The 26,223-nt window shown below is 45.2% G+C and overlaps 1 protein-coding gene across 6 annotated transcripts in view; it reads left to right on the forward strand.

The window, feature by feature from the left end:
* Positions 1–26,223, forward strand: part of KLHL3 (kelch like family member 3) — a 121,723-nt gene that overhangs the window by 62,561 nt on the left and 32,939 nt on the right. For all 6 annotated transcript variants that reach the window (XM_037163489.2, XM_037163490.2, XM_037163494.2 and 3 more), the window contains 2 exons: positions 8,446–8,555; positions 22,388–22,504. In XM_037163489.2, the coding sequence (XP_037019384.2) occupies positions 8,446–8,555; positions 22,388–22,504 (227 nt within the window). The remainder of the gene's footprint in view (positions 1–8,445; positions 8,556–22,387; positions 22,505–26,223) is intronic.

Here is a 26,223-nt window from a genome sequence, read left to right on the forward strand (position 1 = left end):
ATTTTAAAAATCAGCTCGTGCCTTCTGATAAGTCTTCAGTTCCCTGGTGAAGGCACTGTTAGGCAGAGAGACTCCGAGAGGCTGGATTACCTACCACCTTTCTCCTCCCAGCTTACCTGTTTGGTTTTGTGTTTAGAATAGCCCTGTCTTTTCTTCAGTGGCAGTCCCTTCCTGCTTCCTCTGGGTCCAGTTTCCCTGAAGGTTATGCCCCCAGGCTTTTGCTGTGATATGTTATTCTGGGATGGGGGAAGGTGGGTCCCATATTTAGAGGCTGACAACTTAGAACCTTGTCCCTGGCTGATGGTATCAGAGTCCTCCTGGGAAGCTAGTAGCTGGGAAAGGGACCCTGGTATTTTGTACAGCCTGTTTCTTATACCTCATTATTGTTTCTAGGGACAGCTTAATCTTTAACCTCAGAGGCTATGGTAGGTTTATGGAGACTTTGTTTTTTGGTAATTGGATGGCCATGCACCGGGCCATCAGCAGAGCTGGTTGGGAGGGATGTTAATGAGACCTCATTAACGAAATGGCAATTAAAATTCTTTGGACATGTTGTTTACATCAGTCTGCGAAACCCTCCAGCCATGGAATGGAAAAGCCATTCGATTTAACGTGTTTGTGGAGAGAAATGGCCCTTTTTGATTGATTGAGGCATTTCAGATCATGGAATGAAGTGATTAAACTCAGGGCAGCAAAAGACTTTGACAAATCATTTAAAAAACACAAACCTCTGACTCAGTGAGGGTTGTCAAATTGCTGCCTTCAGCTTGGCAACATACGATAGCGATGGTGATGACAGGCATGGTAGGAGTTTCTACTGTTTTTGAACACGTGCTAGGTCCCAGGACAGGTGCTTACTCTTCATAGGCATCGCTTCCTTTTAGCCACATGACTGTGAGAGGTAGTTGTTATTTCCCAATTTAGAGATGAAGAAACGGAAACTCCAGAAATGTTTAGTAATTTGCCCAAGGTCACAGCGTTTGTAAGTGGCAGTGCCGAGGTCCACAATGAGGCTGCCCGAGTCCAGAGCCTTTCCCGAGCCCACTACTTATTTTCACGTCTGCCCAGGCCACACAGCCTCTCTCCGTGGTGGTCGCTGTACGCCTGCCTCCCCCTGGTGTTCTGCTTCTCGCTCGAAGGTGGCAAATGAAGCAGTAGAGCAGACGCAGGTCATTTTCGTTGTTGGGGTTTTAGGAAGCTTCCTTTATTCCTCCCATTCTGGGGGCTACAGGGAGCTCTGGTGCTGAATCAGCGACACTGAGGGCTGGACAGTTTGACACAGCCCTCGGCGTGCTCTCTGCGTGGGTGTGTGCACGTTATAGAGAACGGAGGAGGGGCCCCACATGTATTTCTGGAACTAAGTGAACATGGAAAGAAAGAGAGCACATCTTGCCATCCCTGGGGAGGAGGGGGTAGCAATATTCAGAGTCTGAGGGCTGGTGGTCACGACTCCTGTGGGAGGAGGTCAGGGTAGGTCTCTGTTACCTCCCTGTGGGAGCCGAGCCTTCTCCTCGGAGCAGGGGAGCTGTGGACCCTGAAAACCAAATACTGGTTCAAGAAAGCTTACCTCTGCTATGCAAAAACAGGGCAGTGGGGGGCAGGAGAGAGATTTACGGCAGTTCTGTTTTATTTTTACCTTGCTAAAATGTTTTGGTTCTCCTTGTGTATTCACCTGTGTCAGCCAGCCTTCCCTGAGGTGTGTACCCAGTGGTGTAGTTCGGAGCCCTCATACCTGTTCCCTGGGGCCACCGACTCTGGAGTAATGGGGTTCATTTCATTTCTGCAGGTCAAAGAAGTCTTAGATGGATTTTCAGTTCCATTTGTTCTGGATTTGTAGTTTAAATGAACCTGAGCAAAAGCTTAGGTTTATTTCATCCCATCAGGAGGGGGAAATAGACTTGGGATTAATTTAGGAGGTTGCCTGAGCCCTAGGCAGTCCTGAACAATGGGATGAAGCATAGTAAAAATCTGAGAGCTTAATGTTGGCAGATGTGCTGGACACCGAGGGTTCAGGTTCAAACAGGGCAGAGCCCACCCCCTGGGGCTTACAGTCCCAGTGTGAGAGAAAGACCTCAGATGATAAAACAGGTGGGGGGGGGTATGGTAAGTTTTATTCCCTGTTTTGAGGGCTTTGAGAACATATAGAACAACATCACTTCATCTGACCTCATAGACAGAGGGATTAAGGAAATATCTCAATTCAGGGTGATGGCTGAGATTTGAACCTAGAACTAATGTCAAAATGTTTAGAGTACCACTATTCTAATTTTTTAAAAAGCAAAGTCATTAGATTCATTCTCTTTGTCTATTGAAGCATCTCTAAGAGGGATTCTTAGAGTACTCTGATGCCTGTATTGAGGTTTCCTGAAATGGCTGGCCTAGGACAAGTTGTTACCGTCACGGGGACTAAGATGCTGGTCAGAATGCTTGCTGTTGTAATCAGGCAGCCTGGGTTTCAAAACCTGGCTCAGCCACTTACTGCTCTGCAGTCATAAGCACATGACTAAATAACTTTTCGTGCTTCCCTTTCTCCATCTGTAAAATAGTGATTGTGATACTCAGTTCACCAGGGCTTTTGGGAGAAGTGACATAATACACATAAAATGCATAGCTCAGTGTGAGCTACTAATGGGAAAAGCCCTCAACTTTTTCCAGGCCTGCTTCTTTGAAAAGACCCAGCTTTGCCCCTAGAGCGATCCTTTCATGGGAGTGCACCATCCAAGTTTTGTCATCTTTTTGACTTTGGAAAGATAGATGTGTTGCCTGGCAGGGAGAGAACTGGAAGTTACCTGGTGCCCCTCCGCTTCTCCATAATTTCTCCTCTGAATGGACAGGAACAGACACATCGTGTTTCATTAATTAAAACTTGGAACGTCAACGGCATTTGTTACTTATAGTAAAAGGCTGGTTAATTAGGACTCTTAACTAGAACTCTTAATTGATTCCTCCCCATTCCCCAATTTCCACTTCTCTTTAAGGAGAAAGAAGCAAAATGACAACAAAGTTAAGAATTTGTTACTGGAAAGTTCTTCTTCAAGGGAGTGGCCCATGGGTAAAAGACACTAAGCCCCCTGCATGTACCACCTATGCCTCAAGATCTTGCCTGTCTCTCTGCTGCATCTCCTGGAGCCTGGCACAGTTCCCCACACTTAGTGGGGGTTCAGTAAACATTTGTTAGGTGAATAAAGACATTGGCTAGGCCCCTAGCTAGACTGAACTATTGCTGTTCTCTAGACATGCTCTGAATTTTCCTGCTTCCATGCAGTTATTTGCATTTGGAGCGCCTCTCCCAGTCATGGCCCTGTGGACTCTGGGTTGGAATTATTGTAGGCATCAGCTCTGCTCTTTTTAATTTTGAAGAAACGGCATTTGCTACATCATATACTAACAGGTATTGAGCACTTACAGCAGTCTCAGTAAATGTGAGTTATTTGCTCATTTAATGCCCACACACCTTTATGAGATAGTTACTATTATTAGCTCCATTTAATAGATGAGAAAACTGCAGCCTCAAGAGATTAAATAACATATATCCCTAGGAGGTTTTCTGAACTCAGTGGAATTGAAGTGCATTTCTAAGGCCTTTGAAGTCTGCAGGCTCATCCACAGGAACTGCAGCCCCACAGGATGTCTCTGATGCGGTAGACAAACTTTGTTAGAGAGCAGTGCTGCTCACAGAACTGGGTGTTGCAAGGAGGAACATGGATTGATGATATTAATCCTTCATTTCTAACAAGTTTCTTAAAGATCTTTGAATGGGCTAATATTATTGTCTTCAAACTTCAAAACAACCTTGCAAACTAGGTCAGGTAGTATGATCCCATTTTATGGATGATGGAGACAAAACCTGGAACAAAGTGCCTGGAAGAGGTGGAGCTAGACCTGAACCCGGAAGAGCTGACTCAGCCACAGCTCTTCACTACATTCTCCCATGATTCGTTAACAACAAAGGGAAGCAACAGAAAATCCCCAAACCAACCAACCAACCAACCAACCAACCAATCAACCTGGTAAAGGGAGAGGCTTTCTTGGGGAGGTTTATCTTCTGGGAGCAGAGTGGGCTCTTTCTGGGAAGCAGCTGGGCGGAGGGCTGACTTAAGTACCAGGTCTTCTGGAGAACCCCTGCTTCCCAGGAAATGGAGTTGGTCCCAGCATTCTTTTTGTGGTTTTTTTTTTTTTCTGTCTTCTTGTTTCTTGAGTGTTGCTCACAGAAAGAGATCTCTAGTCCCCCAACTCTGGAGGCTTAGCCCTGTCTCTTCAGACTGAAGGGAGGAAGGGAAGTTTTCTTCTTTGCTCCCTCTCTTTGTCTCTTCACATGCATGCCCTGAAAATTCCCAGGGTTCTGCATTGCCAGCTCTGAGTGAGGAGGAGACTGCTTCTCACTAATTCCTTTTTTTAAATATATTTTTTATTTTATTGATTATGCCATTACATTTGCTCTATTCCCCCCCTTCATTCCCTTCTACCCTGCACACCCCTCCCTCCCATTCCTCCCCCTTTAGTTTATGTTCACGTGTCTCAAGTTCTTTAGATCCTATATTTCCCCTACTATTCTTACCCTCCCCCCTATCTATTTTCTATCTAATGTCTATGCTACTTATTTTCTGTACCTTCTCCCCCCTTCTCCTTCTCCCACTCCCCTGTTGCTAACCCTCCACGTGATCTCATTTCTATGGTTCACTCCTGATCTAGCTGTCCTCTTAATTTGCTTTTGTTTTAGGTGTGGTTGTTAATAACTGTGAGTTTGCTGTCCTTTCACTGTTCATGTTTTTTTTAACTTATTTTTCTTAGGTAAGTCCCGTTAACATTTCATATAATAAGGGCTTGGTGATGATGAACTCCTTAAATTTGATCTTATCTGAGAAGCACTTTATCTATCTTTCCATTCTAAATGAAAGTTTTGCTGGATAGAGCAATCTTGGATGTAGGTCTTTGGTTTTCATGACTTGGAATACCTCTTTCCAGCCCCTTCTTGCCTGTAAGGTCTCTTTTGAGAAATCAGCTGACAGTCTGATGGGAACTCCTTTGTAGGTGACTGTCCCCTTATCTCTTGCTGCTCCTAGGATTCTCTCTTTCATTTTAATCTTGGCTAATGTAATGATGATGTGTCTTGGTATGTTCCTTCTTGGGTCCAACTTCTTTGGTACTCTCTGAGCTTCCTGGATTTCCTGAAAGTCTATTTCCTTTGCCAGAATGGGGAAGTTCTCTTTTATTATTTGTTCAAATAAGGTTTCCACTTGTGGCTGTTCCTTTTCCCCTTCTGGTACCCCTATAATTCGGATGTTGGAACGTTTAAAGATGTCCTGGAGGTTCCTAAGCCTCTCCTCATTTTTTGAATTCTTGTTTCTTCATTCTTTTCTGTTTGGTAATTTTTTCCTTCCTTCTGGTATGCTCCCTTGATTTGAGTCCCAGTTTCCTTTCCATTACTTTTGGTTTCCTGTGCATTTCCCTTCATTTCAATTAGTTTAGCCTTCATATGTTCCTCTAATTTGTGACTAACTAAAATCAACCAGTTCTGTGAGCATCACCAGTGTTTTGAACTGTGCATCTGAAAGTTTGGCTATTTCTTCATCACTTAGATTTATTGGCTCTGGGGCTCTGAGTTGTTCTTGAGCCATGTTTTGATCTGTTTGTGCCTGTTACATATGGGGAGAGGTGCGTTAGGTGTTCACCAGGGCAGGGACACCCAGGTTGCTGGTTTGTGACGCTGTATGTGGGGGCAGGGTCAGAGAGGGAGCAATGGCGGTCCTCTCGGCTCGCCCGGTCAGCCTCACCGCTCGCCCCCACCTGTTTATCTGAGCGCAAATGTGTGAGCCTGCCACCTGCGCCGGGGCCTGTCTGCATGGTCTGTCTCAATGCTCGTCTCTTCACTGGTTTATCTGTGCACAAATGTGAGACTGCAGACAGCCAGTGGTGCTGAGCCTTCCCTGGGTCCGCCTGTAGCTGCCCGGCACCTGGGATCCATGCCCTCAGCTGCCTGCGTGCCCCCTGGGTTGGGGGATTTTTTTTGCCCGACCTGCCCTGCTGATGGCTTCTCCCCTCTCATCGGTTTAGGTGAGCGGTTTGTTGTTTTCAGACTCCATATTGTTCGATTTTCTGTGGTTTGGTTGCATTTATTGTTGTTAAAACTTTGTTGTTTTTAGATTTGGTTGTGCAAGGAAGCAAAGTGTTTCCATCTATGCCTCCATCTTGGCAGAAGTCCCCTCACTAATTCCCTTGTTGCCCCACCCCCATGAATGCTACTTTCTGTAGGGGTTTCAGTGGGAGGGTCTACATGGGCAGAGCAGCAGCACCCTTCAGATGGAAGGGACCTAGATTCAGATGCTGCCATGTCCTAGAGGGTGAGAGATGGGAAGGTGTGGGAGGCTGAGTACTTTTTGCTTTGATTTGTCTTTGAGAATTTTGCACGCACCTGGAATGTGCGTCGCTGCACTTCCATATTCTTCCTTCTCAAAATCTAACCCATCTACTTCAGCTTTATGGGCTCTGAGGAAGAATTTTTCACGACCCAGAATGTTACTTTCTCATCTCCTGTTCTCTTCACTCTCCCTTCCTCCAAATGTCAGGTTTGGGGTCAACCAAAGATAAAGGCAGGAAGGCTGGGTGTGGCCTTGGGCTGCAGGGATGTTCGTGCTGATTCACCTGACTCTCCTGCTGAGCCCAGCGATGGCTGGTTCACGGAGCCTGGATGTCTTGCACTTTGTGTTGGTGAGCTGACTGCTTTTCCTTTCTATTTCTCTGGTGTTGCCAACAAACGTAGGACTCTGGTCCAAAGACTTCTTGGACCAGAAAGGGCATTTGGGAGAATCTTGTTACTTTCCCAGCCTCCAGGCCAAGAATGATTCCCAAAGAAGATTGTTCACTTGCTTTTATTTTAAATATTTTAGGAATGAACACTTTAAAAATGATACTATCTTGTCTTAAAAATTCCCATAGTGAGGAAGGTCTTTTGCATGTCTCATCTAAAATCTAAGCTTTAAATGTAAGGCTTTTTCCTGTTGACATTGAGAGAAGCAAGACCAGCTTCTTACTTTATAACTTGTTTCCCTTCATGAAGGATTGTGAGAGAGGGGCTTAGTGTGCTCTGACTGTCCTTTTCATTATGCAGCTACAGCAGGATGGCATTTCGGCAGTCTTCTAAGGGCGGGGGATCTCAGAAGCTCACTTGAGGAGCTGGCCAGACCAAGTGGGGGCAGCCCTGAGTGGAAGCCAGGAGGTGTAGACTTCCAGAAGCTACTGGCCAGAAAGAGGCCACCAAAGAAGGAAGCGGGGAGGCCTGGAGGGTAAGGGGCACAGATGTTCCTTAAGGTGATGGTGCAGGTTGTGAGAGAACTGAAAAAGGAGCAAGGGGTGGGCCAAATGACAGAGGACCTGTCATCTCCGGGACCTGCTGCACCAGAAACTGTCAGCTCTTAGGCCTGTTCACCTTGGCATAGCTTGCAAAAACACTTTCACAGTTCCTTTCTCACCGGAGCATGGGAGGGAGGCAAGACAAGTGGTTTTATCCTCATTTCACAGATGAGGATAGTGAGGCTCAGGGAGGCAGTGCCATTCGCTCAAGGAAACAATTCGCAATTGGCAAGGCCAGGATTTGTATCTAGGTTTCTTCTTCCTGAAATGCATGCTTTATCACTGACATTTCACTGCCTCTGTGATACAGGGTGGTGGCCTGGGCGAGGGTCAGGGTAGGAGTTGTCCTTGACATTTCCCTTGTTGTGGACCTTAGGCCTGTTGGGTTTGTCTTGTGCTAGCTGTTCCCAAATTTCCCTCCACTTCAACGGCCTCCACAGGCTGGCTGTCGTGGATTGTTCCCAGTGGTGGTAGGACCAACTGTGCTGCCACCACACTGGGATGGATGCTCACAAGTTGGCCCTCCTTGTGAACCAGAGGCAGAGGTGCACTTGACTTTGGTTAAGACTTGACTTTGGACAGGAAAGGATGACTCCTGCCAGCCTTCTAATATTGACTTTCTACCAGAACCTCAGAGACTTCCAGCCACACAGCAATTCTGACCCACTTTTGTTTGGCTGAGCTGCAGGGGGCACTGTCTGAAACTCTGCCAGCTTGCGCCTTGAGGGGAAATGAGCTCAATTAAGTAGGCAGGTCCCAGGGTGGCATTTCTGCAGCACCGTTATTAATTTCAAGGAGCATGGGAAAAATATAACCTCGTATCTCTCTGCCCCATTTTCATCTGTGTCGATGTTCAGGACAAAGGATCACACAGGGGGATGCCTTCGCTGCCGTCTTTGTCTCTGCCTCTCTGTCTCACCCCCTGCCTCCCACCTCCCCCCAAAGCCCCGAAGACTCCACTCTGAATCCCGCCCATTGTCATGGCCTTAGTTCATAGAAGAGCAGGAGTGTTTTATAACTTCATTTTCTGAACTTCTGCTTTCTTTCTCTCTCTCTCTCTCTGTCTTTTTTTTTTTTTTTTTTTTTTTGAAACAGAGCAGCACTTTCCAGAGGTGATGCTGGGGGAAGAATTTCTTAGCCTAAGTCTGGACCAGGTGTGCAGCTTGATATCCAGTGACAAGCTGACTGTTTCCTCAGAAGAGAAGGTACGATGTGGCCCCTCGGTGGAAGAGGAGCCTCCTGTGTGAGGTAGTCATGTGGTTTAGTGAGACCTTCGCTGAGAGCTTTTTTTTTAAATCTCTGTAAATTAAAAAAAGGCCTTCTGATTCTTGACCACTCACTTTCTGGACCCTGTAAAGAAGAAATACAGCGGCGACGATGGTGGCGACAAAGCTGCTTTCACTTACTGAACGTTTATAGTTTGCCAAGCACCATGCCAAGTGCTTTATGTTCTTCAGCTCACTCGCCCCTCACTGTAACCCCGTGCAGCAGGCGTTGCCATTGTCCCCAAATTACAGATGAGGAACCGTGAGACTCAGAGGAGTTAGTTAGCATCTAAGGTCACTCATCTGGTCACTGCAGAGCTAGGGTCTCCCTGTCACCTGGTCTTAGTCACTGTCCCACATGGCTTCTTGTGGGTATCACTGAACAGTTATGCCAGAGCAGACTTTTTGGGAGCATCTGTTCTAATAGGGCTTTGGAATTCTTACTGATGATGAAATTGAAGCCCAGAGAGGGGATAGGAACTGCTGAAGGTCACACAGTCAGTCAGCGCAAGGGCTAGAACCCAGGGCTCTTGACACACAGTCCCCTACCACGTTGACCATATACTCCCTCTGTACTGGAAGCTCGACTTCTGCCCGCTGCTCTCGCTGACCCATGACTGCTCATCTTTCCTTCTGCCAGGCCATCCCTCCCAGTGACCCTCTGACTGGAGAATTCTCCCCATCCATCTCCACCTGGTTGAATTCCAAGCCAGTTCAAGATTCTGCTATAACCAGGGAGAATTTCTTTACTCCAGCAAATGTAGCCTTTTGAACTGAATATAACATAAGCCAGCTGTGTCCAAATCTCATCTCCAGTATCTCATCTCATCCCAACTAATTTACAAATTAGTTGTGTGGCCTTGGGTAAGGTACTGTGCTTCTCTGTTTCCTCATTTATAAAGTGAAGATGTTAATGGAACGTGTTCCATAGGGTGGTTGTAGGAATGAAAGGGGATAAGGTTTGTAAAACGCCCGGTGTCATATCTGGTACCTAGTAGGTGTTCAGTCAGTGTCAGCTGCGTTTATTATTGATCTTGCATCTGGAATTTAGTCCCTTTGTTCTGTGTTCCAAAATGGCACCTTGTTCCGCTTTTTATTGCAATTAGTTCTGACCTGCTCTTTCCTCCTTCATTCAACTGTGAGTTCCTTGATGGTAGGGTCACATTTCATTGATCTCTGTATCTGCACAGATGCTCAATACCTGTTTCTTGAATTGTCCTTGTCTATTCGTAGTGTCAAAGCTTGAGGTCCTTTCATGAGGGGATATTCAAGGAAAAGCTCTCGAAAAGGGTTTTACATTGGCAATAAGACCAAGTCCAAAGGCATATGTCCAAAGAATGGGGTAAAATTCACAAGGCTCTGCCTGTTGCCCTACAGAAGTTTGATCAAGAAGAAAAGCAGTTGTTCATGGGAACTGTGCGCTTCCCAAGGCTTCAGAGAGATCTCTAGAAGGTGACTAGCACAATAATCTGGACTATTCCTTAGGCTTAGGAAGGCCTCTGCTCCACGACTGGTGTGAAACAGCACCTCCGGGGGGATGCATGCCTCTGGCGAGGGCAAAGGCTCTGGGCCGTGGAGCAGACTCTCTCTCTTCTTGCCAAGCCTGTTTAATGTCTTCTCTAGATTGTGCTACTAAGTTGGCACAGTTTGAAGGGATGAACTAGTCATCTGATTGGCTGTATGAGTGTTGGAGCAGTTGGTCAGTTTGGTGCCTGCTTGAACATGTCCACATGTGTAGTTTGAAAAAAATGGAAGCAATAATAAAACAGCAGCCTCTGTATCACCTTGGGGCTGTTGCGTTGAGAGGGGAACCCTGCTACCTTGAACTCATGCTGGCACATCCTGCTCTGGGATCACAGTGAGTTTATTCAGGGGAGGACTTATCTATGCTCACTGCACCAGGGCAGGGTGGGACAAGGCTGCTCCCAGGGAAAGGCAACTTGGAGTCTGGACTCAGGCAGACCTGGTTCCATGCTCTGCTTGATGCTTACTGGCTGTGTGACCTTGAGAAATCACTGCTCTCTTTGAACCTTAGTTTCTTTACATGTAAAATGGGAATACAGCCCATTATGTCATGAGGATTAGACACAATGAGTATACAACAGCAAATATAATGTTTGACAGGTGCTCAATGAATGGCACCTGTCTCAGTCAACTTGTCATTATGATTACTGTAATTTTGAGGCACTTATTGATTATGGTAATGGTATCAATTTTGCCACTGATTATGATAAAATAAACCATGGAATTAATTTTATATTTCTAGAAACAAAGAAGCATGGCATTAAATCTATACACTTAAAAATTGTCAATAGCAGCTCTCATTTATTCATTTGCTTACATATAAGTTGCTCGTTCCATGTAATCAGAGTTGGAGTGTAGAAATTTTTCACATTAATGAAATTTCGTATCTTGTTGGTTCTCAGAAGTTTTGTGTAACTTCAGAGATATGTGCTGCTTTTCAGAAAATAGCTATTCATGATCTTGATCTTTTTGATACCTTTCAAGGTTGGCAGTATAATTTTGAGGCTCATCAAAGTATAGTAGGATCTGGCCTGCATTTTCTCTTTGGCAAAACTCATAGTTTTATTTCCCCTTAATTGACTACATGTTGCTGTAAATTAAATGTCTGGAAGCCTTTGACAATTAGATGTTCATCATTTGGATGCTAGTCTTTTAGACTTGGAAAATTCTGTGATCTGTTCTAGGAGACTTGGTGATTTGTACTCCCTTTATTACATTGCATATGATAGGTAATCTCTAGTGTGCACAATAGCTTTTTCTTTCAATATTGCATTATGGTGAACTTATTGGAGTGTATTTGAAGTAATACCAGGGATCTTAATTTAAGCTAAAATTCAACTGCATTTCATATTAATATTTACAAAGACCCAGCTGAGTCGGTAACCAGATAACCCATAGTCAGCTAAATCCACACGTGGACAGCAATATCAGTCATATTATGTATTACCTCTTTGCCTAGCACATAGGTTTCTTTCAACATATATTATAAAATGCAGCCAGATTTCAGATATTAAGATATGAAAAAACTATGCATCTTAAAATAGAGGAAATGTGGTATTTTAGTATTGATGATGGATAGAAATGACCATGGCTGGGCCCAGGCGGTTTGCTTTTTGGGAGTGTGCAAGTATAGGTTCTGCAGTGAGAGTGGCTGAGTGTGAATCCTGGCTCCTCGCTTTTATAAGCTGGGTGACTGTGGGCAAGTTATATCTCCCAGACAGAATGTATGCCCCGAATATAGTCATGGATTTCGTCTGTCTTAAGGTCACTAAAATGGTATGGGTTCATGTCATATACACAAAAAATATTTGTAGATGAATGGATGAAAAGCCTCTTTAAGTCTCAGTTTTCTCATCTGTAGAAGGGGAGTAGAGTTGTTCTGAGGTTGAAATGAGATAATACATGCAAAATACTTAGCATGTAGGAAGTGCTATTACTATAAGACATGATTGCTACTGCTACAACTGCTAACTGTTGACTGGGGCCTTTCTCAAGGGGAAGCTCTTTGCGGAGCCCATATTGATCTGGGTGGCTGTGTGACCTGAGGCTTGGTGCCTAGCAGGGACAGAGAGTGGTAGTAGCCTCTTGGTCTCCAGTGTACCCAGCAACCTCAGCCCTGTTTGGGCTTTTCACATCGCTCAGATACTGTTCTTCCCCCTCTGTCACTTGTTTTCTCCCATGTCTTATCTCCTCTGCTGTACTCACTCTCCTTGAGGCTGTGAGGGTACCTTAGCCATCTTTGTCTCACTCACAGCACCTGACCCAGACCTGCTGGAGACGCTGAGCAGGTGTTCTCTGAGGGAGTGAGGAGACAGGTTAGGGCTGGACTCTGCTGTGGCCAGCTGAGGTTGTGGGAATAATTTTAACATTTTCCCAGAGAATAAGGAAATATGTGGGAACTAGAGGTCAGAGGAGGGCATGGATCTTTGCCCTTTTTTCTCCTATTTTCCCTTCATATAATTTTTGCTTTAAAATTCTCATTATTAGAGAGAGGACAAAAGGATCTGGTAGGAATCACAAAATCACTAGTTCTTTGGGTGGGACCTTGCTCACCACCCCATTCCAAGGTGGGGGAAAACAGAGAAGAAAGCAGCTCCCAGTCACCAGATTCTTCTGCAAGGGGTGGGGTGGGGGCGAGGGTCAGAGCTACGGCTGTGAACAGAGCGCCTGTTTCCTGTATTCCCCTTTGAGACTCTCATCAGGAGCAGCCTCAGTGGCCCAGGGGAGGGTAAGCAACCCGCTGGGACAGACGCACTCTAAGGAGATGACCTCCGAGTTCTAGTGAAGTTCTGCTACTGAATGGCTGGTAACCGGATTTTCCTGAGTCCTTGCTTTCTTAGCTGGTCAATATGTTTTTACTCCTTACGGGTTCCATGCCTTCTTATAAGACACTGTTGAGGTTTTCAGAGTGAGTACTAATGGGGAAATGGCCCACATTTGAAACACAGGTCAGGAAGAAATTGTTTAAGTCTCTTAAAAAGTTAGATTAGTGTCAAGTATACGTCAGTTTCTCTCTGCATCCTCACACTGTGAAAGTGTAATCAGGGACCAAATTCTGATACCTTATCTCCTAGGAGGGATTAGGTCCTGTCTCCCAGGATCCTTCACGTTGCATTCCCTTCCATCCCAATTCCTAGCTTCTCCATCCAGCGATGGTTATAAGATGCACTTCCTTGGCTAGTTGGCTGGGCTTGACTGCTTGCTGCCTAGGTGGTATCCTGTGACCAAGGAGTACATCTTAGGCCTAGGCTGAGCGGTTGGCAGCCCTGCCTTCCTCTGAGGTCAGCATTAGGGTTGCCAGCTTCTCAGCCTGCATACAATGATGTGTGTGTGTGTGTGTGGGGGGGGGGAGTGTCCTTGCTTCATATTACTCTTTTTGCTGTTCTCCTTTGGAGAATGTAATTCAGTGAGCACCTAAGAGTGGAACACCACAACACTATGACCAAAAATCTAACCTGAGTGCCCACTGTTCTTCAGGTACATTTCACACTTTATGTAAAAATAAAAAGTGCACAGCTCAGCTTTTTACAAAGTGAAAAACACTCACATGACTAGCACCTAGATCAAGAAACAGAACCCCAGGACTCCCTTCTAGTCACTACCCCCACCCCAAGAAGGATAGCAACTATTTTGACTTCTTATAGTTAGTTTTGCCAGTTTTTGAGTTTTTTATATAAATGAAATACTGGTATATGTATGTTTTTGTGTTGACTTCTTTTGCCCAGTATACTGTTTCGCAGATAATTTCTGATTCTTACAGTAACTCACGAGGCAGAGGTCACTGTCTCCCTTCTGCACAGAAGGGGAGCTAAGGCATGTTACCAACAGGCAGCCCGGGGGGCTGAAGCTGGCTCTGCCTCCAGGCCCCTGCTCAGCATTAACGCACGCCCACCCCAGTGGGGAGACAGAGGGGAGTGGCGCTTAGTCAGTAAGTCTGGTGGGCAGACGGACCCAAGACAAGCATCCCTATATGTATGTGGCTGAGAAGTAGTTGCCTGTCATCAAAGTTCCAGGAAAGCACCTGGAGTATTTTACTGGGAATATTTGAGCTAAACCTTGGAGAGTGAGAGTGGGATTTTGGAAAGCTATTCATGTTGAAGGAACTGTAGGAAGTTTGGGTTTTATCTGCGGGAAAGTAGACTGAGTGATGAGAATCAAGGATCTTTGAGGGAGCGGGTGTTGGGAGGTGAGGCCGAGAATGAAGTGTGGTCCGTGGGGACGGTTAGGAGTGAGGACTTCCTTCTCTAGGTCAGTGTTACCCAACTGTGCTGTGAAATTGCCTTGCTGTGAGGTGTTGCTAGGTGTTTCGGTTAAAAAAATAAAGTTCTCAGGTCAGATACATTCAGGAGACAGTGGCTAAACAAAGAAACCAGGTTGAGAAACTGCAGGACTTGGCAGAGCTTTTTCATGTTAATGAACTTTGTAATTGCTAAAGAGGATTTGGGGGTCTGCGTGTCTGTGTATGAGGTGTGCCCCAGGCTCATGTCCTCTGAGGACCCCTTTACGACAGAATGTCTCCTGCCCCTAGAGTTTCCAGGAGTGCGTTATAGAGAGTGGTCTTGAGGCTGTTGTTTTTTGGTTGCCCAAATATTCTATGGTTTATTGCATCTGTTGATTTTTCTTTTGACAGTTGGTTTCATTACTGATCTATAATTTTTGACCGTGAGGCCATCTTCAGAGGGTGTAATAACCACGGGAACCTGGGTTGCACTGGGCTGTGGAAGTGCCCCTATGGGGCAGGTTTACTGGTTTAGAAACAGTTTTTTTTTTAAATTATTTTTTGTCTTGAGTATCTCCTTTACCACTGGATAATGTCAGTTCAAACCCCACATCTGTATGTGGCATGAGCCTGGGATTTTGATTTCGTGAAGATGAAGTTTTTTACTTCCCAGGCCCCAGGCAGCTTCCTTGCCCCTTCCCCTAGCAGGTGGGTGGTGTTCATCCAGTCCCAGCTGCACAGTAGGGCAACCCGGTCCTCAAGGAGCCCAGCAGGATGCTCGTTCTGGACCCTTACGTGAATTGCAGGGGCCTGTGAGCCATCCTGGCCGCAGCTTCCACTCAGCTCCCAGACTTGAATTCCTTTTTATTTAAAGCACTTGGGCATTTCCCTTTTGCTTTTGAGTGTGGCTGAAATCTTTTTTCTTTTTTAGTGGGTTTTCACAGGTTTGGAGCTCCGGGGAAGTTTCCTCCCAAGCCAGCGTGGTCTGTCACGGAGACTGGAGGGCATTCTCCATCCCTGTGTCGCGCTGCCATTGTTCGTAGGCTTGGTGCCACTGACACGGGCAATTCTCTCTCAAACCATTGTGCCTCAGCCCTTTTCCCAACCCTTGGCAGAATCGTAGTGAAAGCCTTCTTACTGGCTGTAGGCAGTAGTGCAAAGCTGAAGAGCAATTTCCAGGCAAGGCAACGTCACTGTCTTTGTTTTGTCATCATTTTTGCTGTTTATGTGACATCAGGTGTTTGGCCGTGTGCTGTTGTAGGAAGAGAACCACGCACCCAGTCCTTCCTGCTTTGGTTAACTTGTTCATTCTCTCAATAAATATGTGGCAGATAGTGTGTTCGTCACAGGAGAAACATTAGTAAACAGATAAACACAAGATCCCTGCCTTCGTGGAACTTATAATCACATGGGGAGGCACATTTTACCAAACATACACACAAGTAAATAGTATGGCTGGGAACCGGGGAGTGTGCTGGGGGGCAGACGTGCAGGGTGCTGAGGACACGCGGATCGGAGGCCAGTGGCTGTCATCGCTGCCCTGCCGCCAGTCAGTGGGCGGTGCTGGGCAGGCAGACAGACCACTGTCTCACTCTGCGCCTCACTCGTCCCTTTTGCAGGTGCCTCGAGCTGCTTCACAAGGGCCTCTGTGAGTCTGAAATGAAGCAACTACGAGAAAGACCTTTTAAGTGCCCTGTTAGACCTTAAGATGATGATAACTATCAGAAAGATAAACGCAACTTGGTAGGTTTTCTCGAGTCTGGGGGCCTGCAGACCAGGAAACCTCCTAACCAGTGTGGTGTTGGTAAATACTTACCAACTGCCTTTGCCAGAAAAAATGCTAAAAGCCCTGAATCGTTTGCTGATTCAGTTGCTAATTTCCGTGTTGTCAATATTTCCACCAAGGCTGATAGCAGAGGACCAGTGTGCTGTTACTAAGCGCTGGGTTGGAGAGAAACGCACAGGCAGGGCGCCAGCCCCGGCACATCACTGCTCCCAGCTGGCCCCGTGTCGTGCGTGGGTGACAGGGAGGTGGAGTGTGGGTAATGAAACTCCTAGTAAGCTTTGACTAAGAAACAACGACAGAAATCTGACAGAATCACTCTTGTGTCCAGAAGTGCTGTCCTCTCGATTTAAAATTGAGGGGGTGGATTTGGCCAATACTGATGCTCAATTCCTAGGAAAGAAAAGGTTAACTAGTGGGGATGTTGAGGAGGCCATGGAGGGTGTGGTTAGGATTATGGGTTTAGGAATGTAGTTTCCCAACTCAACGGTCTGCCTAGGTTTTTCAACAAATCGTGCCTCTGAGGTGCAATATTGCTTACGGTTAGAACTTGGGTTTTTGGAATTAGAGGTGAGTTCATATCCCAGATTCATTACTGCCTGGCAGAGTGTGACCTTGGACAGGTTATTAACCTCTCTGAGGCTGTTTCCTTATCTATAAAATGGGAACAATGATACCTACGTCACCAAGTTTTTGGCAGATTAAATAAGATCATGCATGTAAAATGCCTAACACTGTGACCATTAGTGATAAAGTTAGTCCTCAAATCTTGAGTAACAAATTAGTGCATTGTAGGAACCTAGTTTTTTCCCTGATATCGAAATTAGCTTCTTCCTCTTTCCTGTGTTTTGCTGAGAATCACCCTCAGCCGGACTTTGCCCAGCCACTTCCCTGTCTATTTTAACTGGAGTCCCCCTTCTTGACTCTCAGAATGCATTTGGAAAGCAGGGCTAGGTGCTCCAGGGCTCCCCGCTTTACTTGTGGGGTGCAGGTGCAGTGCGGGGTGCAGGTGCAGTGCGGGGCTGGCTGCCTGTGTGACTGGAGGGACAGGGTAGAGGACGGGTTCGTCTCCTGCTTCCTGGCCAGGGCTTGTGCCTGCATTGGAAGTAGAGTGAGTGGCAGATGATAAAATACAATTTTCTCTGTCTCTTCCCACAGAGCGCCCTTGTAGCCCTTAATAAACTGGTTTTGAATATGGAGCAGTGAGGAAATGATGCTATTTCTCTGTTTAAAAGTGAAACCCTAAGCACCTGTGGTGGCTGATTATTTCATCATAGGACCCATGGGAAGTATTTTCGCTGAGTAGATATCACCCTGTTCCATGACTAAAACCACGGTGTCTCTGCTTAGATTTTTTTAAGAAATTGATTTAAGAGAGAGAGAGGGAAGGGGGAAGGGAGAGAGGACGAATCAATTTTCTACTTATTTTATGCATTCATTGGTTGATTCTCATAATGCCTTGTATGTGCCCTGACCTGGAATTGAACCTGCAACCCTTAATGTATCAGGACAGTGCTCAAACCAACTGAGCTACCTGGCCCAGGGCTTCTGCTTGGACTTTATAGACCAAGAGTTGACATACTTCTCCCATACAGGGCCAGAGAATAAATATTTTAGGCTTTGTGGACAGTAGAGTCTCAATGCAACTCTGCTGTTACAGTGTGAAAGCAGCCACAAACAGTATGTAAATGACTGAGTGTGCCTGTGTTCCAATGAAATTTTGCTTACAAAGCAAGTGGCAGGCTGAATGTGGCCTTTTGGCTTTGGTCTGCCAACCACTACTACAGACGTTGGAGAGGCGGCCAAGAGCAGTGGGTAAGAGCATGAGCCCTGGACTTGGGTACTCATGGACCTCAGCCCTGCTGCTTTCTGGCTCTGGATTTGGCCGAGTCACTTAATAAGGGGCAAGAGCATTTGTTCACTGGGCTCTCGGGAGACTCCAAGAACGTGGTGTCTCTGAAGAATGGGGTGCAGGGTGCGGCACTTGGTGAGTTTCAGCTGCTTTTACTTGTTGCCTCCTTGCTTGGCCAGTCCCTTGATGGGAGGAACTGTTGGCAGTGATTTTAGGCATAACTGAAGGCTAATGCTAGTTGGAAGTTTATGTTTCAAGCGTGAAGTCTAAATGAAAAAACACGTGGCCTCCTCTGCCTGCTGAGAAGGTCATCGGTGTTGCCTGGTGCTGTAGCTTTCACGGCTGAGTAGGTAAACAGTGCAGCTAAGCGGAACCAGTTCAACAAGTCAAGCCAAAAATAAAGATAAGGTTAAATATCGACTTCATTAGACTCAGCTTGCTTTTCAGCTTTTATAACAAAGACTAAGCTGGTTGATGGGGAAGGGTGTGATCATGAAATGCCACCTACTCAAGGACTTACAGTGCATTCTTCAAAACATCTTTTATAAATTTACTTATTGATGATTAGAGAGAGGCGGGAAGAGAGAGAGAGAGAGAGAGAGAGAGAGAGAGAGAGAGAGAGAGATCAGTTCGTTGTTTTGCTTATTTATTCATTGTTTGATTCTTGGTATGTGCCCTGACCAGGGACTGAACCCATAACCTTGGTGTATTGGCACAATGCTCTAACTGGTGCAGCTATCTAGCCAGGGCTACAGTTCATTCTTTTTTTTTTTTAACATTTTATTTATTTATCTTTACAGGGGAAGGAAAGGAAAGAGGGAGAGAAATATCAATATATGGTTGCCTCTCATGGGCCCCTGCTGGGAACTGGTCTGCAACCCAGGCATGTGCCCTGACTGGGAATCAAACCGTGACCCTTTGGTTTGCAGGCCTGTGCTCAATCCATTGAGCTACACCAGTCAGGGCTACAGTTCATTCTTTAGCAAAGCTTTCAGCCATCTGCTCTGTGCCTGGCAGGGTCCTGGGTGGCAGGAGGTGCAGGGACAGAGAACATACACTTCTCATCCTGCAAAAGCTCACAATCTAGTAAAGGGGAGTAGAAGGAAGTAGGATAACCCCAACACAAGGCAGAGAGGGCTGTGGCTGCCCACCACCTAACACAGCAATGCCAGGTTTCTCCGGTATCTTTTAGTCTGTGGCCTGGCTCTGCCCTCTCCACTGAGATTCAAGCCCCCGCCTCCTTAGTCCTGCTTTCTGCTCCAGCCTGGGCAGGTTCCACTGCCTCCTTACATTTGAGCTCAATTTGTCCATTCATTCATTAACAAAATATTTGTGTGTGTATTATGTGCCAGCAAATAAGACAAGGTCCCCCTTCTCAAAGATCTTAAGGGCTAGTCGAAGAAACACAATTATTCATAACATAATACTGTGGGTGTGAGGGGATATTACTCTATGAGAGTTAATAATTTGATAAAATGAGCTAGACAAGGAGGATTTCCGTGGTGTGTATCTGCATGTTTGTGCATAGGTAGGCTATTTTATACAGATCTGGGAGCAAACTGTGCATGCATCCTGCTCCTTCTGTTCCATTCTATTCTCTTCCCTCCTTTTCCTTTCTGGTGGATTCTTTGGTCAATCAAGTATGCCCAGCCTGACTTAAGTATGTATTTTGGAAATAGGTCCAAGCATTTTAAAGGCAAAGCATCATTAACATGTCAATAGACACAAAAAATATAGTCAGGTTAGGAAAAATTAGAGAGAGCCCTCCCTCCTGGAGAAATAGAATTTTCATTTTAACTTTATGCCACACTGTGACTTTTGTTGTAGTATTTTTCCTTTTCCCTTAGAATTTCATTTCTTTCTCCTTCCACTTTTTGTCTTGAAAAATTTCAAACCTATGGTGAAGTTTGAAAGAGTGAACATTCATATGCTCTTTACCTAAATTCACCGGTTGTTAACATTTTGTTTCATTGGATTTCTTTTTCTTTCTCTCCATATTTAATCTTCTGTTTCACTCTAGCATTTGACAATAAATTGCAGACATCATGACACTTCACCCCTAAATATTTTAGCATGCACCTCCTAAGAACAAGGAAGTTCCCTTTTCTAGCCATAAAACCATTACCATGCTAAAGAAACTTAACATTGATACTATAATATTATCTAATATATAGATGGTATTCAAAATTCCTAATAGTCTTGAAAACATCCTCTATGACCGTTTCTTTTAAATCCGTGATCCAGTCAAGGATCATGTACTGCATTTCGTTCTCCTGTCTCTAAATCCCCTCAATCCAGAACTGTCCCTGCCCCGTTCATACTATATTAATGGTTCTGAAGAATCCAGGCCAGTTGTCCTGTAGAATGGTCCAAATATGGAGTTGTCTGATTGTGTCCTTGCTCCAGGTCAAGCATTTTAGGAAGAATACTACATAGGGGATACTGTGTTCTTCCCATTAAATCACAATCAGGAATATAATTTGTGTGTCCCACTATGGGAAGGGGTAACTTTGATCTCTTGTTAAAGGTGGTATCCGTCAGCTCTCCCCATCTGAGGCTCCCCACCCCATGTAATGAATAAATAACCATGGAGGTGATACTCTGAGAACCGGGACTGTATGTTGTTCCCCAAGAACTTCTCACCCAGTTATTTCAGTATCCATGGATGATCTTTGCTGAATCAGATGTTACACTGGTGATTGCAAAATGATGTTTTTCTCATTCTGTCATTCCCTCCCCTTTCATTAGCAGGCATTTTTCTGTGCAGAAGGGTCCTTCCCACTTTTTACCTTTGGTTTTTAGTATTCTTATGGACTCTTAGATTCTTCTTTATTCATTCATCTGTTACTGTTGTTTTCTTTTAACTGAGAAGTTGAGGTACGATCTACACACCGAGAAATGTACAGATGTTCAGGGTGCAGTTTGAGTAGCCTTGACAAATGCATATCCCCACGTAACTGCCACCCTTCAAACTGTGGCGCACGGTTTCCTTTGGCCCCTTCCTGGTTGTTGCCCCCGCCGCCTGCCCGCCCCAGCAGCTCTGATCTGATTTCTTCGCTGTTTCTTTGATGTTTGAATTGTCCCAAATGTGGATAATGGGAGCCCCGTCTATTAGGCTCTGTGTCCATCTGTCATTTCTCCTTAACCTTTGAGCACTTTCCTGCTTTCTGGCACATGGTGTTTTGTTTTATTCTTTTTAACAGCTGAAAATATTCCATGGTATGGAACTACTTTAATAATTTTTCCACTAGTGGACTTTGGGTCATTTCTTTTATCTTGTTAAAAAATGTGCAGCAAACATCTTGGAACATATTTTCGCACCACTTTTGTGAATATTTTTGTAGGTTGGCATTTTTGAAGCATTATTTTTTTGTCAGAATATGCACATTTAAATTTTTGATTGATATTGCCAGATTTTCCCCTCCCCTTAAAAAACCACGTTAATTAAGTTTCCACAAACAGTGCTGGTTTCCTCACGGCCTTAACCACATTGAACTTTATCTGTCTCTGGTCATGGTGGTGCAGAATTTGCATCTGGACTTGTGCTTGAGTAAGGCAAACACCCAAACCATAGATTCTCCTTTTTGGTTCCAAGCCCAGTTTTGATTTGTGTAGAAATGAAACTTCTCCTCAAAGGAGAGGTTAAAACCAAGGGAAATTTTTGCCATTCACTACTAGAAATTCTCTGTCATTCAGTGTCATATTCACCATGACCACCAACTTTCGGCAGAGGGTATTCTTACTGTTTTATTCTGCGTTAGTGGAACACTGGAGATGAAAGAGGAGAGGGACTGTGTATGAGCAGGATACTGACGTTGGCCCCTGGGCTTCCGGTCCCCTTGGGCAGTCTTTATCTAATTGCTTCAGAGTTGCTGCTCTGCATGTCTACTCTTAAGTAACTACTGGAACTGATTTTTTTGTATAGTTTAAAAAATTTTTAATTGATTTAACCTTTATTGTATTTTTTCCATTACCATTTAGCCCTCTTATACCCCCCTCCCCCAACATTCGCCACACTGTTGTCCATGCCCATGGGTCCTCTTTCCTTTTTGCTCAGTTCCTCACCCCCCACACTAGCTGTCATCCTGCTCTACATCTATGAGTCTGTCCCCATTTTCCTTGTTACTGGAACTGATGTGTATTTTGCAATGAACCTCGATGATTCTGCATTTGGGATGGCAGGTTTATCATAACATATGTGTGTGATCACTCACATCAGCTAGTAAGCAAAGACTTTCTATTTTTGTTTTATTTTAAATATTGACCTTTAAGTTGAACGCGTTTTGGATGACTTTAGCTTTTTCCCCCTTCTTCTCGGGTTGAGGAATTCATTTGAAAGCTGTTTGAAAGCTGTTGTCTCTTGGTAAACTTATTTGTGTTGATTTTCTCCATAGGTATTTGAAGCTGTGATCTCGTGGATCAATTATGAGAAAGAAACCCGTCTAGAGCATATGGCAAAGCTGATGGAACATGTCCGTCTCCCTCTTCTACCCAGGGATTACCTTGTCCAGGTGAGTCCTGTGTGAAGAGCTAAGCCCTTCCCTGCTTACCCAGGCCTCCAGTGTAGCCGTGGGCAGCCCTGGTTGCACGGAGCGGAGGGGGAGCTTTCTGGGCCTTCCGTATGGGGTGGGGGGCTCTGTTGGGCTAATTGGGAGGTGAGGTAGTGTAAGGCCTGAAAACATTGGTGCGAGAATAAGACACTTAGGTTTCAGTCCCTGCTCTCCTTCTACTTTACTGGCTAGTTTGGAGTTTTTATTTAACTTCTTAAAGTCTCAATTTTTCCTTCTATAGAAGGGAAATTATAATGGAGCCCAGCAGGGTTGTCGTGGGGACCCAGGGAGCTGTAAATTTGTAAGTTAGATGTTTACGTGGAGCGGGGCCAGGTAAATGTTCAGTAAAAGTTAGCTGCCTTTATTGTAGGAGACCAAGTAAGAAGGATCATTTCCATAGTGTTTTGTTCCCTTTTTGCCTTAGTTTTTAGGCCACTTGGAGCCCCATTTGGGATTGTGGCTCCATTTGGGATTTACCCCATTTGGGATAAAGCGACTCTTCCCAGGTGCCTGGAATGCATGTTGCATCTCCCATCCCTGGAAACATGGCACCATACGTGTCCTCATTCAGTCCTTGTCGTAACCCTGTGAGCAGAGACTATAACCCCCTTTTTGCAAATTGGGGCCTCAGGACTTAGGAGGTTGGGCTTTATCTGGCATCACCAGCAGCGTCAGGATTTAAATCCAAGCCTGTCTGGCTCTAACGCACACACCTTGCGTGAAGCAGCCTGCCACCTTTAGTGCTCTCCATTCTGTTTATCCATTTCATACCTTGATTTGTACAGTAAAGGACATTATACACTCTTGCAAGCAGGCAGAATTTAAAACTTAAATGCATGGACAACACAAAGCACTGAGGCAGTAAGCCAGCCCTCAGCTGTCCCTGACAAATCTCTGGAAGGAATGGAAAGAGTGAAGGGAAGATAAGGGGAGGCTCAGCGGCCCAGCAGCCTAGCTCTCTGTCACTTCCCAGCTATCCCACACTGGGCCAGTCCTCAACCTTTGTAAACCTGGGCTCTCTCACCCAGTAAAAATTGCACCTGGCCTCTGTAGGATTGTTTGGGGATAGAATGAGATAATCCATGTAAAGCCTGCAATAGCGATCAGTGAGTCTAGCTGAGACAGTGTCCTCACAAGCCCTTGTCAAGCCCTCAGCTCATGACACTGTAGTCCGTAGGCCTAAGGGGCAGGGATATGCTCTCCAAACCTAAGCCCTCTTCTCAGGCGCTGAGTCCTGCATGTTTCACTTTGAATGGTACCACTGCCACCTGGCGGCAGCATATCCTTCCTGTAGAAAAGGCCCCCTACGCAGAAAGCCTGAACGGGTCAGAGCTCCCAGTGCCAGAGTCAAACCTCCCACTCTCCTGTGGGAAACTCATCAAAGGCAGAAGTGGATGTTAGGCGTCCAGCACAGTCTTGTTTCACAGGGAGGAAGGGAAGCCTGTGCCCTGGGTTCCAGAGAAATCTAAAGGAGCCTTAGAGACCCCTAGTCCCAACCTCTATCACGTACCCATAACTGAAATTTAGCAAAGACATTAGGAAATGTTCCTGGGCTATTATGGCAAAGTAGGTTTAGATCTGAAGAAGAAGGGATCGGGGGCAGTGGACATGAGAACTGTTGTGTAAGATCCTTTTTAAAAAAGGGAGCTTTTTCAGAATACTTTGGGAAAAAAAGGATATTTCATTAACATTCATTTGAACTTGAAGCTTCAAACTGGTGTAATCCTTCGGGGATGGCTGATTGCAAAGGAGGAGGAGGAAGGGAAAGCCTTTGAGCAGACCAAGACTGTCTGACTTTCCAGAGAGGGGTTTCCTTGTTTGGTTTTGTTCCAAAAAGTTAATAATAAGTAGTTAACATTTATTAAGCTTTCATGAAATATTTTAAAATATTATATACAAAGATACAACATGCTATATCTCTAAAATGATTTTATTGTGTTAAAATATATAACATAAAATTCATCAGTTTAACCATTTAAAAAATTATCGGCGAGAGAGAATAACATTGCTTTGTTGCTTCACTCGTTGATGCATTTTCATTCATTGGTTGATTCCTGTATGTGCCCTCGCTTAGTATTGAACGCACAGCTTTGTTTATTGGGCCAATGCTCTACCCAACTGAGGTACCCAGCCAGGGCTCATTTTTACCATTTTAAGTGCATAATTTAGTGGTATTAATTACATGCTCCATGCAGTACAACCATCACCATATCCATTTCTACAGCTTTTTCCTCACCTCAGATTGAAACTCTGTACCCATGAAGCACTAACTCTCTAGCGGAGCTTTTCATTCATGCTGAATGAGTTCTTTGGATGAAGCAGCTGTTTATTCATTTCTCTTTCCTCCCAAACTTTTAGAGATCCACTCTTACCTTTTTCATTTTTTTTAACTGATGCTGAAAGTTTATGATCTGTCCCGACCTGATTTGGTCTCTTAGTGGGAGGGCAGAAACACCTTTTAAGAAAGCAGAGTGTTCTTGGAAGTATTCTTGGGAATCATCTCTGGGGAAGGAAGTGCCCGGAGGCTACCGATCCTTCTTTCCCTGCCAGCTCCAAGCCGCCCAGCAGGTGATGGCCAGATTTTCATTCTTAGTTACAGGTGGGGACCCTGGAGAGGCTCAGTTACACCTTGTGCGTGATCAGCTTGAGGACTGAGATAATTGCGGTACGGAGGACCCTTCTCATTCTCTAAATGGACTTGAGCACCTTCGGGTTAGCACCCTTGTCTTGTTCATCATTTTCCTGCTGGGGCCCAGCACTGGGCTGCCCAAGCAGAAGACGTTCAGTCAGTTAGCTATTGAATGGAATCGACCCTTCCCAACAGATTCCAAACACTGCTTTGTGTGCAGGAGACATGAAGTGGCCCCCAGAGACCATCCTAGCCCTTCCAGACATTCCACATGGCATTCGGACCTGGATCAAACCGTGGAGATTTGACAGAGCACCAGGATGGTTTCATCCTTGGCCTTGCTAAGGAGACATTTAGGTTTACACTTGCTGAACACCTGCTTAAGTCCATAACTCTGAAATGAGAGGTGAAGAAGTTATTGTCCCAGCTCAGATGGGGTCCAAGGTGAGGTCAGTAGGTGAGGCTTTGTGAAGGACATTTTTTCTTCTCCACTATCACCACTCTATTACACAGGGCCTTACTGGACAGTTTTCTCCTTGAGGATTTCACTTCTGAATATGGATATGAATTCTTTAAAAATATTTTATTTATTTATTTTTAGAGAGAGGGGAAGTGAGGAAGAAAGAGGAGGAGAAAAACATTAATGTGTGGTTGCCTCTTGTGTGTCCCAACTGGGGACCTGGCCAGCAATCCAGGCAGGTGCCATGACTGGGAATCAAACTGGCGACTCTTTGGTTCACAGGCTGGCACTCAGCCCACTGAGCCACACCAGCCAAGGTGAATTCTTCTCCTTGATAGACACCTTCTTTTATTTCATGGCTCCAAAAGGTTGGCTGATAGATTTCTCCCTCTCCCTCGCTTTCTTCCTCTCAAATATCTGACCATTTGCTCTAAACATTATGGTGCATTCAAACCAGGCAGAATGTGGAAAAGGCTTTCAGGACTATTTGTCTTTGTTTTATATAACCTTATTTAAGCTTCAGAGTGAACAAATGAAGTGAGATTGTGGGCAACTTTAATGTGCCCATTTTACAGGTGAGAAAACTGAGGA

Source organism: Artibeus jamaicensis, unplaced genomic scaffold, assembly GCF_021234435.1.
Source record: "Artibeus jamaicensis isolate MK-2021 breed Jamaican fruit bat unplaced genomic scaffold, CSHL_Jam_final contig_456, whole genome shotgun sequence".
NCBI lineage: Eukaryota > Metazoa > Chordata > Mammalia > Chiroptera > Phyllostomidae > Artibeus > Artibeus jamaicensis.